The 13,952-nt window shown below is 47.9% G+C and overlaps 1 protein-coding gene across 2 annotated transcripts in view; it reads left to right on the plus strand.

Moving 5' to 3' along the window:
- TMEM132D (transmembrane protein 132D) overlaps nt 1-13,952 on the plus strand; it is a 203,961-nt gene that overhangs the window by 158,587 nt on the left and 31,422 nt on the right. For both annotated transcript variants that reach the window (XM_058851866.1, XM_058851867.1), the window contains one exon: nt 9,299-9,442. In XM_058851866.1, coding sequence (XP_058707849.1) covers nt 9,299-9,442 — 144 coding nt within the window. The remainder of the gene's footprint in view (nt 1-9,298; nt 9,443-13,952) is intronic.

Raw genomic sequence — 13,952 nt, forward strand, 5'->3', positions numbered from 1 at the left:
GGTCTTCCTTTTGATCCCAATAAACAAGCTTGTCACACAGCAATCCCATTTATCAGCTGGCTTTGCCAGAGCTGGTGTCTGGGCAGGCTGGAGCAGGGAGATGGATGGGCACAGCAGGGCCACGTCTGAGGCACTTATTGATCACAGCAAGTGCTTTATCAACTATCAATGAAAGGCTCCTCACCTTCCCCTTCCTTCCTCACTGTAAACTCAGCCCCACATAACTCACCTGGGAAAAAAAACATTCCTCAAGCAGGTATTTCTTAACTTCCAGAATTCTCAAAAAACCCCCAGAAGACCCTGAGGTGCTCCCAGCTGGGTTTGTTTCAGCTGCTGGGCTCTGTAAAAGCAGCTGAGGTGTGGCTGAGCTGGTCCCTGCTGGGTTCTGTCCCTGGGAACAGCCTCTCCTGCAGCATCCAGCTGCAATTCTGCATTTGTCAGGGCACTGCTGCAGCCTGGAGCTGCTCAGCTTCACACCATGGAGTCAGCAGTCCTGGACACAGGGCTTTACCCACAGGGTAAAATGTTTTAATGTTTTCTCCTCATGTTTTAAATGAGAAGAAGCTGGAGGAAGAGAATGGAACTGTTCCTCTTGCACTGACATCAGAATTATTGGGTGTACAGATCTCTGCATACACCAGATCAGCAAAATGCTTCAAATGTCCTGGGTACAAAATGTGTAATTTGATGTCAAATCCAGATTTATTTCCTTGAGGAGATTGGGCTGATGCCAACACAAGTTCTCTACCAATCTTTCCAGAGGGATTAGACATAAAACAACAGTCACAGGACACACAACAGGGTCTCAAAGGCATTGAATCTGAAGCAAGCCTGTTCCCCAGGACATTACTACAAGACTCTTCATGTCTTTTTTCTAATGGCTTTTTGGATTCTCTGCTTTCAGCCTGCCACAAGCAGCTTTACAAGTGTCCAACCTCTCTTTTTCTCTGTTATTAATTTTTTTTCCTATTGTAAAGCATCCTGCCTGTCTAACTTCTTCTTAAGTTTATTGCTAGCAGCTCTGTGGTGCTGTGAGGGATTTTATTTCCCAATTGGTATTACTTTTTAACTACTCATGTAAATCTGTATCAGTTCAGATTCATGCAGAAAAAAACAATTTGTCACAAATCTACAAGGCTAAGTGATCAAAGCAGAGCTTGCAGGCTCACTGCTTGCTCAGCCTACTTCTAGACCGAGAAATATTTGATCTTCACTCAGATTCTGATGCTGCCCTTTCCCAGAGCCTTTATCTGTGGCAGGGGAGTCAAGTGTTGGGTCACTTCCTTGGCACATCTGCCAAATCAGCAAAGATTTGCACCCATTTATGTCCTGGCAGTTGTCACTGGCCCATCACACAGCAAAAGCTCAAAGAAAGTAGCACTGCTGAAGTCCAGGCACAAAACCACCTCTGTGAGCCTGGAATTTGTAACTAGGGATATAGTTAGAAATAAAACCTTGGTTGCTGTGTTCCAAAATGATAATAAAAATAATTTTCTATTTTTATAAATATATATTATTTATATTATATATTATTTATATTATATATTATTTATAATATATTATTATATTTATATAAATAAATATTATTTTATTTATAATAAAAAATAATAAATTTCTGCCCAAGACCAAATGCAAAGAGCTGAAGTTTTTGGCTCCTCAGGTGCGGGGATGGCAGAGTTAGGACCAAGGTACAGGGGATAAATGGTTTTTGTGCCTAGAAATGGGGTGTGGATCCCCTCTCAGCACAGCAGTGATGGGTTTAGCCACAGTGGCAGGAGGGTGCAGCCTTCCTTGTCCTTGGGCTCTTTCTAAGGACGTGTGTGACCCAAATGCTGTCCTGGCCACCAGGGTGTCCTCACCAAGGTCATGCTCACATGTCTCACAGCAGACTCTGGCCCCGTTTGCCATATGGGAGCTGGAACATCATCTTTTTGCCCAATGTGCCCTTTGTTTATTGTTGTGTTTGTGTTTAAAGCTCAGCTGAGGAGCTAATTACGAAGCAGCAGAGCCCGCTGGCTGCAGGCTGCCCCGCTGCTCTGCCCTCAGTCTGCTCATCAATGAATTGTTGGGTTGCAGGCAGCTTTCCAGGGCCCTGGGATGGTCCCAATTTAGCTCAGGCTGCTTCTTGCCTGACATTCCTAAATATGAATGTGCTACACAAACTGCCAGGCCAGTCTGGAGGGGAATTTGGAACAGTTCAGTCACTTCTCCTCTGCACAGTGACCTGCAGAACACCAGTTCTCTTTTCCTTAGAACCCTTTTTGTTCTCTTTGGAAACGTGGAGAGCTGCTTTGGTCCTTGCTCTGTGGCTCTGCCACGGGAGTTTGCAGTGCCCACATTTGGGCAGATTTCATCCTCACCACTCTGCTGTTTTCTCATGGTCTCTGCATCATTTTCTCCTTGTCTTGCCACCACGTTTGGTACGTGCTCGATGCTGCTACCGGGATTTTCCACGTGCAGCAGGGAAATGGCACAGCAGAGCTGCAGGGGCTTGGGCAGCTCAGAACCTCACTGCTCCTCAGCTTTCTCCTCTGGAAAGCTGCAGGAGCAACAGCAGAACTTCTGAAGTGATGGGAAAATCACATCAGAGCTGATAAATCGATTTCTTCATCTTAGAGATCTCTTTCAACCTTTATGGCTCTGTGTGTACCTCGATTTCCCCGCTTTACTAATGGCTCTTCTTAACCCCAGGGAGCTGAACAAAGCTCTGGGAGATGGCAGGAGAGAGCAAACGTGGCTGCTGGAGATCTGCAGCATCCTGCACTCGCTGTGAATTGTAAAGAGGGCTGGAAAGCAGCCCTGCAGGTGTCACAGGGAAAATCAGGATGTGCCGAGGTGGCTTTTGGGCATTAAAAGCTGGGAAAATGCTGGGAGATCATGGAGCAGCTTGGGAGGAGGGGGCAGGACGAGGTGGCAGTGAGGCAGTGGCATCCTCCCCAAACACATTTGTTTGTTGCTTTCTAGAGCAAGCTTGTTGATGATCAGCTAAAGCAGCTTGTCTAGAGACCAGAATCAAGTATGCACACACAGCTTGGTGGAGTTACAGTTTGGGGCCTGTGAATTAATTAGCAATTTCTCTGAAGAAGCACAGCCTGACAGCTCTGAGGCTTCCTGGCTCTGACTTTGATAAGCAGGGGAGGTACCTGACAGCTCCCTGGGACGGTGGAAGCCTGCTTAGCACTGCAAGCCACCCAAACAGCAAAGGAAGGCCCCCCAGAAGGATGCTAACACATCCTAAACGTTACACATCAAAGGGACTTGGTGTTTTAAACCTGAGACAAATTAAATTTACATTGCCTCTATAGCTAGGAAGAAGTGAGTTCCCAAGGGAGGGTTTGATTCCCTGGCTGCCAGGGGTGAAGGAGAACCAGGGCAGCTGGGTGGCCTCACTGGTCCCAGTCTGTGCTGAGCACTGGTCCCAGTGTGTCCCTGTGCTGAGCAGTGGTCCCAGTCTGTGCTGAGAACTGGTCCCAGTCTGTGCTGAGCACTGGTCCCAGTCTGTGCTGAGCACTGGTCCCAGTCTGTGCTGAGCACTGGTCCCAGTCTGTGCTGAGCACTGGTCCCAGTGTGTCCCTGTGCTAAGCACTGGTCCCAGTCTGTGCTGAGCACTGGTCCCAGTCTGTGCTGAGCACTGGCCCCAGTCTGTGCTGAGCACTGGTCCCAGTCTGTGCTGAGCACTGGTCCCAGTGTGTGCTGAGCACTGGTCCCAGTCTGTGCTGAGCACTGGTCCCAGTGTGTCCCTGTGCTGAGCACTGGTCCCAGTCTGTGCTGAGCACTGGCCCCAGTCTGTGCTGAGCACTGGTCCCAGTCTGTGCTGAGCACTGGTCCCAGTGTGTGCTGAGCACTGGTCCCAGTCTGTGCTGAGCACTGGCCCCAGTCTGTGCTGAGCACTGGTCCCAGTCTGTGCTGAGCACTGGTCCCAGTCTGTGCTGAGCACTGGTCCCAGTCTGTGCTGAGCACTGGTCCCAGTCTGTGCTGAGCACTGGTCCCAGTCTGTGCTGAGCACTGGTCCCAGTCTGTGCTGAGCACTGGTCCCAGTCTGTGCTGAGCACTGGTCCCAGTCTGTGCTGAGCACTGGTCCCAGTCTGTGCTGAGCACTGGTCCCAGTCTGTCCCATGCTGAGCACTGGTCCCAGTGTGTCCCTGTGCTGAGCACTGGTCCCAGTCTGTGCTGAGCACTGGTCCCAGTCTGTGTTGAGCACTGGTCCCAGTCTGTGCTGAGCAGCTCACTGCCCTCCCCAGTCTGTGCTGTGTGCTCCAGAAACACAGGAACCCCCACTTTAAAGTCACCTGCTGCTTGGGAGAGTCACTCCTGGGGACCCAAAATCCTTGGGTGCCTTTATCCCAGAGCTGTAATAGCAGGGAACCCCAATTCCAGTGAACCCAAATTACAGTGAACCCCAATTCCAGGGAGCCCAAATTACAGAGAACCCCAATTCCAGTGAACCCCAATTCCAGGGAGTCCAAATTCCAGTGAACCCCAATTCCAGGGAGCCCAAATTACAGAGAACCCCAATTCCACTGATCCCCAATTCCAGGGAACCCCAATTCCAGTGATCCCCAATTCCAGTGAACCCCAATTCCAGTGAACCCAAATTCCAGTGAACCCCAATTCCAGGGATCCCCAATTCCAGTGAACCCCAATTCCAGGGATCCCCAATTCCAGTGAACCCCAATTCCAGGGAGCCCCAATTCCAGGGAACCTGAATTCCAGTGAACCCCAATTCCAGTGATCCCCAATTAAAGTGAACCCCAATTCCAGTGAACCCCAATTCCAGGGAACCCCAATTCCAGTGATCCCCAATTCCAGGGATCCCCAATTCCAGTGATCCCCAGCAGAGGAAGGAGGCAGCAGCCCTCCCCAGGGCTTGGCTCTCCCATTTGCTGTGTTTGCCCTGCTGTATTTTCCCCTTGCTGGGGAGCTGCTGCCTGTTGTCAGCCTGAGCTGGGCTCTGAGCTGGGGCTGGACACTGCACAAACACAAAACAAATCAAAGATCCCCGTTTTGAGCCATTCCAGCTGAGCCACACGACACTCACAGAGGGAAGGAGAAGGGACACAACAGGCAAATGTGTTTTTCTCTCCCTGGGAGCGAGATGATTTATTTCCTGGCTTTTTTCATCACTTAAAGATGTGGAATTGCATCCTGCAATCATAGGCAGTGTCCACAGTGGGGATTGCCTGTCCTCACTGCACACCCAGGAGGAACAAGGCATCACCAGCCTGGGCAGCAGCTGCTGCATGGGGCAGCTACAGCAGCACCTGCATTTCCCTGCTGAGATGCATTTCCTTCCTTCCTGGGCTTTTTGCTGAACATCACAGGCTGTGTAATGAGAAGCCTCTCACTGCTGGTCATCTCCTAATGATCCCCCTTTTCCTTTGCACCACCTGCCTGTCATTCTGCTCCTTCTCTCCCCATTTCCTACACCCAGCACTGTCTCACATCTTCAGCTTCTCTTCCCCACCCCCTCCTCCAGCCTCAGTGATAGATTCCATCTACACCGAGATGAAAGTTCGTTAGGGAGAATATCAAATAGCTTAAAGGCTTTGCAAAAGTTAAGTCTGAGATTAAATATAATGAGGTATTTCTGCTGCATGCCTCGTGTGTGACAGTAGGAGGGGCAGACAGGCTCTGATTATCCCGTGTTGCTTTTTCCCTTCAGCACAGCCCAGCCATTGGCTGCTCTCTGTTTTTAACTGGAAAATTGGGATTTGGGCTTTGTGTGTGTTTGGGGTTTTGTTCCACTGCTCGTCCTTGCCTCATCTGCTCCCTGCATTGATTCTGCCCCCGAGAGGAGTGAGAGCGTGGCTGGAGCTGTCACCCCCCACCACATGGACCCCAAATTATTCAAAGAATCACAGGCTGAGGAAGAAAGGGTGAAAAATGTATTGAAGCATTGATTCTGCCACCCACTCCTTTCTAAACAATGCTTCTCAATCACATTTTACCCTTCAAAAAATTCCATTTTCTCCTCTCCAGGAGCTGTGGGGAAGAGTGGGAGGCAGCAGGTGGATCTGTCCAGAGAAACGTGCAGTTGGATTTCTGTGGCTGCTCCTTTTTAACCCTGTGTCAGCACATCTCACTCTGGGGCTCTCCTGCCTGTACTGGGGAAAGGGAAACTGATTAAGTAGCAAGTGCCTGAATGAAATGTGATTAATTTTCTTATAATATCCCCCTCCTCTCTGTTCCCAGAGACTTGAGGTTTCATTCTGCGTGATGAAAGGTGCTCACATTAAACCAAACATTTAACCTTGAAGTTCATGTCGGTCTTTTCACATTTCCTCATTCAGGTTTCACCATCATTTCCCATACTTGCAGTATTTCAGCTTGTACTTTCAACTTTTCTGTTTACATTAAAGGGCTCACAAATTAATTTGGGTTATTTCTGGCCACTGCTCCTTTATTCCTTGGGACACAGAAGAATTGCAGCTGATTTTTCAATAATTTTTCCAGTGCATCCTAAAGAATCTAGAAACAGCAAGGGAAATAAGGAAATCCGAATTATATTTTATATTTTTCAAGCTGTTTGCAAGCTCAGAGCTGACAATAATGTACTACAGGCGAGGAAATCTGCTTTGGAGCAATTTTGGTTTCTCTGCAGCACCTTGTATCTGGCCCCAGCAGCTGCCTCTAAAACTTGTACTTCAGCTGCCATAATCTTATCATTAAAGGTGGATTTAGGTTTTAAGAGGCGATGAACAAACCCTTTTTCCTTGCAGCCAGGGGCTGGAGATGACTCTGCATTTCAGGTGCAAGCTCAGCTTTACTCCAGCTCAGAGCTAATCCCCAATAACCGAGGGCTGGTGCCCCGGACCCGCAGCAGCTCCTGTGGGGAGATGCTGCTCTTGGCTTTTTCGTTCAGCTGCTGCTCCCTGACTTCCCAAATCCCCTCTCTGTCGCTGGTTTTGTTTCCTACCCTTGCAGTGGTAACAGGAGAAAAAAGCTGAGTTTGACCACATCCATGAGAATGTCAAGCATTTAGACTTTATTGGTTTAGAAGCTTACTAAATTTAAACAGAAGCATTAACATGGCCTTAGGCTCTCTTGACAGTTATAAACTCTTCCTTGGGGGGATTTCTGTAATGCTTTCTAATCAGCTTAAGGAGTTAATTAAACAGCTGTCACTTAGCTGCTTAATTCTGAGACTTGATGCTAAATAAGATTTGAAATTAGTTATGCACGACTGAGGCGTGGATCCTCTGATATGAGCAAGAGGGCTGAACAGGAACCAAATCCAGCTCTTTTTTAACTAAAGAGTGGAAAGATTCAAGGTGGGGCCCTGGATTAATGCTCTACATGCTGATTAGTAGAAAATACATGAGAAAGGAGAAAATAGAGAATGCTAAGGAAAGGCAAAGGGGAGGGATTTGCAGGCAGCTTTTCATTCTTTGTGGCATGCTCTGGACTTCAGGAGATTGCAGGGATCAGTTTATTCTCCTCCTGATTGCCCTCTGGACATAACCCAAAAGCCAAAATACCTCTTGAAACCCGAGAGGAACGCTCTTGATTTTTGAAATTAGAACTTTAGCCTGTAAAGATACATTGCAGTGCTCTAATGAAGAATGTCTCTGGAGTTCTGCAGTGATTCCAGAGCAGGAATTACGGTGCCATGGGGAGTTTTGAGTCTTCTTTTCCTGTGTACTGTAGAAGGATGAGCACTTCTGCTGAGGATGGAGTGGCTGGGATGATGCAGGAGAGGAGCAGCGATGCATTTGTTGGTGGCTCAGGCAGGGAGGGGGCCAGGCTCAGGGTAGAGGTGCTTTGGGAGGGCTCAGCAGCGTTTACAGAGGGGCTCAGAGCACACTCAGGGGCTCAGGGGGGACCCCTCTGTCCTGAGCTGAGAGGGGAGCTCAGCTGCAGCCAGCTCAAAGCCAGGCAGGAGTTGGCCATGCTTTTATTTCTTTAGGAAGTTACACACACACACACACAAACACTGGGAAATTCTGTGTATACACACATGGCTGGGGGCAGAAACAGAAATTCACAAAAATTTATAAAGATATTGTTAAGGTCCTTTTTTTTTTTTCACCCTAGGAAAGATGAGGCAAAAGATGTCTGAAGGGAAATTAAATTTCAGGGAAGCTACCTATTAAAATTGAAAAAAACTAATAGGTATTCACTTCTGCATTTCAACTTAAATTGACGCTTACTGTGTACATCCTCTGAACACGTTCCTGCTGGAGGGCTTAATATGCTCAGTTATTTAATATGAATCTCTTCAGTAAGCAAAGAACACTCACTCCAGCATCTGCTTTAAAGTATTACTACTTATTTACCATGGTAGCGATTTCAGAATAAAGATTACCTGGAATTCCATTTCTAATGCATGAAGAGCCATGCTTTTCTCTGATTATTTCATTTTATTATTGGAGGGGCTCGGTGTAAGTAAGATAATCAAGTAAGCACACTGCTCGGGCTGGAGATGTCCCTGGTGCCACAGCCAGGGTGGAAATGTCCCTGCTGCCACAGCCAGGGTGGAAATGTCCCTGATGTCACATCCAGGGTGGAGATGTCCCTGATGTCACAGCCAGGCTGGAAATGTCCCTGGTGCCATATCCAGGCTGGAGATGTCCCTGGTGCCACATCCAGGGTGGAGATGTCCCTGCTGCCATATCCAGGCTGGAAATGTCCCTGGTGCCACAGCCAGGGTGGAGATGTCCCTGCTGTCACAGCCAGCCTGGAGATGTCCCTGCTGCCACAGCCAGGGTGGAAATGTCCCTGATGTCACAGCCAGGGTGGAGATGTCCCTGATGTCACATCCAGGCTGGAAATGTCCCTGATGTCACATCCAGGCTGGAAATGTCCCTGGTGCCACATCCAGGCTGGAGATGTCCCTGCTGCCACATCCAGGGTGGAAATGTCCCTGATGTCACAGCCAGGGTGGAGATGTCCCTGCTGCCACAGCCAGGCTGGAAATGTCCCTGCTGCCATATCCAGGCTGGAGATGTCCCTGCTGTCACATCCAGGCTGGAAATGTCCCTGCTGCCACATCCAGGTGCTTTTGCTCGTGTGGTGCAGGGTCACTCCCCCTGCTGCTCTGCCCTCGGTGAACACTCAAGGGACAGGGCATGACAAATGTCTCAGCAGCCCTGAGACAGCAGCCAGGGCATGACAAATGTCTCAGCAGAATCACACCTGGGAGTTTGGTTCAGCATCAGAGGGAGGAAACCTCTGTTTCCTGCCTGCTGCACTTGGAACAGCTCTTGCCATGAGGGACTGGAGTAAAGCTGAGTCTAGGTGGTACTAATGAATTAATAGCAGTATATATTAAGTGGCCTTTTGTTTTCTTGTCTCCCAGGAAGCAGAGATCCTGAACACAGCTATTCTCACTGGGAAAACAGTGGCTGTCCCTGTCAAGGTGGTGTCTGTGGAAGATGATGGCACTGTGACTGACCTGGTGGAGTCTGTGGAATGCAGATCATCAGATGAAGATGTCATTAAGGTAGGCTCAGACTGCTCCTTCCATGGGGGCACAGGTCCTGCTGAACAGTGCTGCTCCCTCATGGAACAAGTTCTTTCATTTTCCCAGCTGCTGTCCTGCTGGAACACAGGGATTTATTATTAATATTATATATATTAATATATATATTAATATTTATTTGTTATTGCTGTGGAGCTCGCTTCAGGGAAGCAGCAGAGCAAACACAAAATCCCAGATTTCCATCCTGCTCAGGACTGGCTGACTCTTGTTTGAGAAGAGCTTTTCCATCACTGATCCCCCCCTGCCCTCCTGGTTCCAGGGGCTGCAGGAATGTCGGGCTGTGCTTTCCTGGCACAGCGAGGTCAGAGCTCACAGAAACAATTCCAGCTTCCTTTTGGTTCCTGAAATGGGACTGGAGCCTCTTGGTAACCTTAGGGTGTTTCTGAAGTGCCAATATTACCACTGAAATCCCGGGTATTTCCATCTGCTTGATGAATGATTAAGTGCAAGGAGCTGCTCAGCAGTGCTGATGGTGGCAGATAAAAAGTTGCTTTATCTACAGCTGCTTTTATCTTTTCACAAACTCGGGGCAGCAGAAGTAAAGAACAGGGCTGGGCAGAGGTGGAAATGGTTTTTCCTGAGCTATATTTTCTGACCAAAAAAAATTGCAATTTCTGTGCTCATTGGACTTGTTTTAAATAATTGCTTCATGGTAATTTCTCATGCATGAGATGGACCCCAGCAATTTCAAAGTTCAGTATTTTTTCTGCTTTCCTTTTAGCATCTCCTCAGTGTTCCTATTTACCTGATTAGTCACCATGTTGGTACTTTCTGATTAAATGTGTCTTTCTGGCTGTATTATTAGGAAACTTTGGGGTTTGGGGGCTCTTTTCTTCTATGAAGCCCTATTGGATCCAGTAAATCTGCCAAATATAGCAAATTGTTGCACTTAATTCAGATTTAAAAACAAGAAGGAAATTATTTGTCCTTACGTTGTGGGAGTTAATACACTAAGCCCTTACTAACTCACTCATCTTCTATTTAATTCTTTTGGTGAATTAGGAAAAATAAGATTTTGAAAGCAAATCTATCATTTGGCAAACATATAAAAATCAGTTTTACTTTCTGAAGTTTCAGTCATTGCCTGTAAGGACATGAACAGAGCAATGAGTGCTCGTGTGTTTAGAATTATTCATGTACACAGCATTAAGAGCCCCGTGTCAGGGCAGGCTGTCACCATCAGGGCTCCTGCAGCAGCACAGAGCTTTCTGCACAGCTGAAAGGAGCTGCCAGCTTAAAGCAAAGCTCTTCATTGAAAATGTGGCTGGAGTTTGCAGTTTACCTGCTCTGGTTCAGAGCAAGCCTTGTTCACAGGCATCTAATGAAGATAAAGATATATAATTACTGGCCAGCCTTCAGCATGCAGCAGTAATTAGAGTTTCTGTTCTCTGGGCATTAGAGTAGGGAATAGAAAATGGAAGAAAAATCTGCTTAAGATGCCCGTTGAAACAGAAAGATTAAGATTACATTTCTTTGGGTCTTTACTGTTGCTGTTTTTCAATGCATCTGTCAAGCAGCATCTAACAGATTGATTATGTCTGCGTGGCTTAGCTTTTATTCCTGGCTTTTTGGTGTTGATTAATGATGAGGTTAAGCTCAATTTCCTTGCAGAATGAGGATACCTCATTCTTCTTTTCGTTTCAGGGTCCACATTTATTACTCACTTCTTTCATCTGAGCCTTCAAAGAACTTTGAAGAGCTGGTCCAAACTCTGCACTGACTCATTTTGTGCCAAACTGCACCTACCTGAACTTGGCTGAATAGTCAGAGCAGAATTTAGTCCATTGAAACAATATTTTTATTGACAAACGATTGCCAGAAATTGTTTGGTCCAGCATGACAGAATAACCACACCAAAGAACGGAGGTGTGTGACAGACTCTGTTTCTGTCCTCTGTGAGCCCCAGAAAAGTTAAGGTGTAAAGTTCAAAGTGCTCTGAAGTACTGACCATTTGTAGATAGTAAAAGTCCTACTGAACTAATGGAAAGAAAAGAGAGATTTTTGAGCAGACTTTATTTTTGCTGAGTTATTAGTAAGGAATAAACTCTCAATATGATTTTAATCAAGAATAAGGAGATAAGAAAAATCAGCTTCTTTCAGTCTTTCATTCTGAAAAGATATTTCTGTTTCCAAATGGCCTTTTTTTCAAGGCTCAACAAAGCCCAGAAGTTTCCAAAGCAACATTTTCCAGTGCTCTGGGTTCCCAGTTTGACGAGTTAATTGAAAATCTGCATTTGGGTTATCCTGAAACAAGAACTGCAGTTTGTTCATTCTGTTAGATCAGACACCTGAAAGCTGCCAGAAGCCACAGAGTGTTGGTGCCAGCACTGGGAACAGGATCCAGTTCCAGTTCCCCTGTTTTGTGTTGTACTGTGCATTTCCTAGAGCACTCCACTGGCAATCCGTGTGATCCAAACCCGAGTGCTTTTCCTAGAAACCCCTCCTGCTGGTTCCCTGCTGCTGCTGGGGCTGTACTGGGACCTGCTGGGGCTGTACTGGGAGCTGTGGGAGCTGTACTGGGAGCTGTGGGAGCTGTACTGGTACAGGAGCTGCTGGGGCTGTACTGGGAGCTGTGGGGCTGTACTGGTACAGGAGCTGCTGGGGCTCAGGGAGTGCAGGGGCTGTACTGGGAGCTGCTGGGGCTGTACTGGGGTACAGGAGCTGCTGGGGCTGTACTGGGAGCTGCTGGAGCTGTACTGGTACAGGAGCTGCTGGGGCTGTACTGGGAGCTGCTGGAGCTGTACTGGTACAGGAGCTGCTGGGGCTGTACTGGGAGCTGTGGGAGCTGTACTGGTACAGGAGCTGCTGGGGCTCAGGGAGTGCAGGGGCTGTACTGGGAGCTGTGGGGCTGTACTGGGAGCTGCTGGGGCTGTACTGGGAGCTGTACTGGGAGCTGTACTGGGAGCTGTACTGGGGCACAGGAGCTGCTGGGGCTCAGGGAGTGCAGGGGCTGTTGTTGCTGCTGCCATCCTTGGCACAGCCTGGGAGTGACCCCAGAGCCCAGCGTGGCCTCTCAGAATTCCCTCTGCACACAATCCCAGCATCACTGGCTTGGAAGAGATCATGGAGCCCAGCCCAGCCCCAGCAGCTCCCCTGAACCCCAGCACCGAGTGCCACATCCAGGGATGCTGACTCCATCCCTCCCTTCCCCAGGGATGTGGGGGTTTGGATCCCCCCTCCAGTTCTTCATCACCCTTTCAGCAATACTTTTTCCAATGTCCAGCCTGTATTTCCCTTTGCTTTCCCAGAGCTCCCCAGCCCATTCTGGGGGCTCTGCTGTGTCAGGGATGCTGGGGCTGACAGAGCTCAGAGCTGGGGATGGGCACTCCTGCTCCAGGGAGGGACTGGCAGCTCTGCTCTGACACTTTGGAGTGGCTCAGAGGGGAGAGCAGCACGCTTGGCAATTTGTGAAATATTACTGTGGGCTAATAAATCTTTCACTAACACTTAGTGTGGTTTTACCAGTGGCAAAATAACATCTTTTTAATCATGTGACAGACTTTACCGAAGCTGGAGTGTCAGAGCATTTAAAGTAGCCCGAAGCAGACAGTGTTTTAAAGCATGAAACTTTTAACAGCTGTTCCTTTTCTTCCTTACACTTGTGCACTTCAGGGAGAAGTTGAATTCTTCTAAAGTCACTGGAGTGGCAGAGTAAGAGAATGAAAGGGAGCAAAGAAGGGAGTGCAGGGTTTTGTGTGCTGCTGAGTTGGGCTCTGGTGCTGCAGAGCTGCAGATCTGTGCCCCAGGGCAGCCCAGGGATGCTCCTCTGCTCTCCTGGACAGTGTCACACACATCCACAGACACACAAAACACACAAAACACACAAAACCTCCAGAGCACGAGGGGGAGGAATCCCAGTTTCCCAGTGCTCTGTCAAGGGCAAGGCAAGCTGAAAGTGAATTATGGCTCATTGAGTCTAAAATCAGAGTCAGGGGGAAGGCAGTGCTCAGGCTGTGCTCGCTGCAGGGGAGCAGTGCAGGAGGAGGACAGGACACAGGACATCATCCTGCCCTGGGGACAGGGCAGAGGGGCAGCCAGAGGAGCAAGCCCTTGTTTGAGGAGCAGTGATCTGTTCAAGTGGCTAGCCAGAACGTGCCACACTTTATATCCATAATATAGAACATAATTGATAAATCTGTGCCTTGGGAGTGCAGTGAAGATCAAGTTCATGCCGTGATTTTCCATAATATAATGGGATTGTTCTCAGCAGCTGAACTGCCTTATTCCATTCCCAAAAATGTTTGATCCATCTTGTAAACAATCTGGATTTAAGTCAGCAAATGTATGTTTTTATTTTCTGCAATGTCTAAACATTTCATTTTGATAGAAAATGATGAAATCATGTCCTGTCATTTCAACTCAGTTTCAGTATTCCTGACATCAGAATCTATCTGACCTTTTCACCTTAGCATGGAGCAACTTTAGAAATGAAAATGCTTTTTCTGCTTTGTTCTGGGAGTCAGGATACAGG

The sequence above is a fragment of the Poecile atricapillus genome, chromosome 16 (genome assembly GCF_030490865.1).
Source record: "Poecile atricapillus isolate bPoeAtr1 chromosome 16, bPoeAtr1.hap1, whole genome shotgun sequence".
In the NCBI taxonomy this organism is placed as follows: Eukaryota; Metazoa; Chordata; class Aves; order Passeriformes; family Paridae; genus Poecile; species Poecile atricapillus.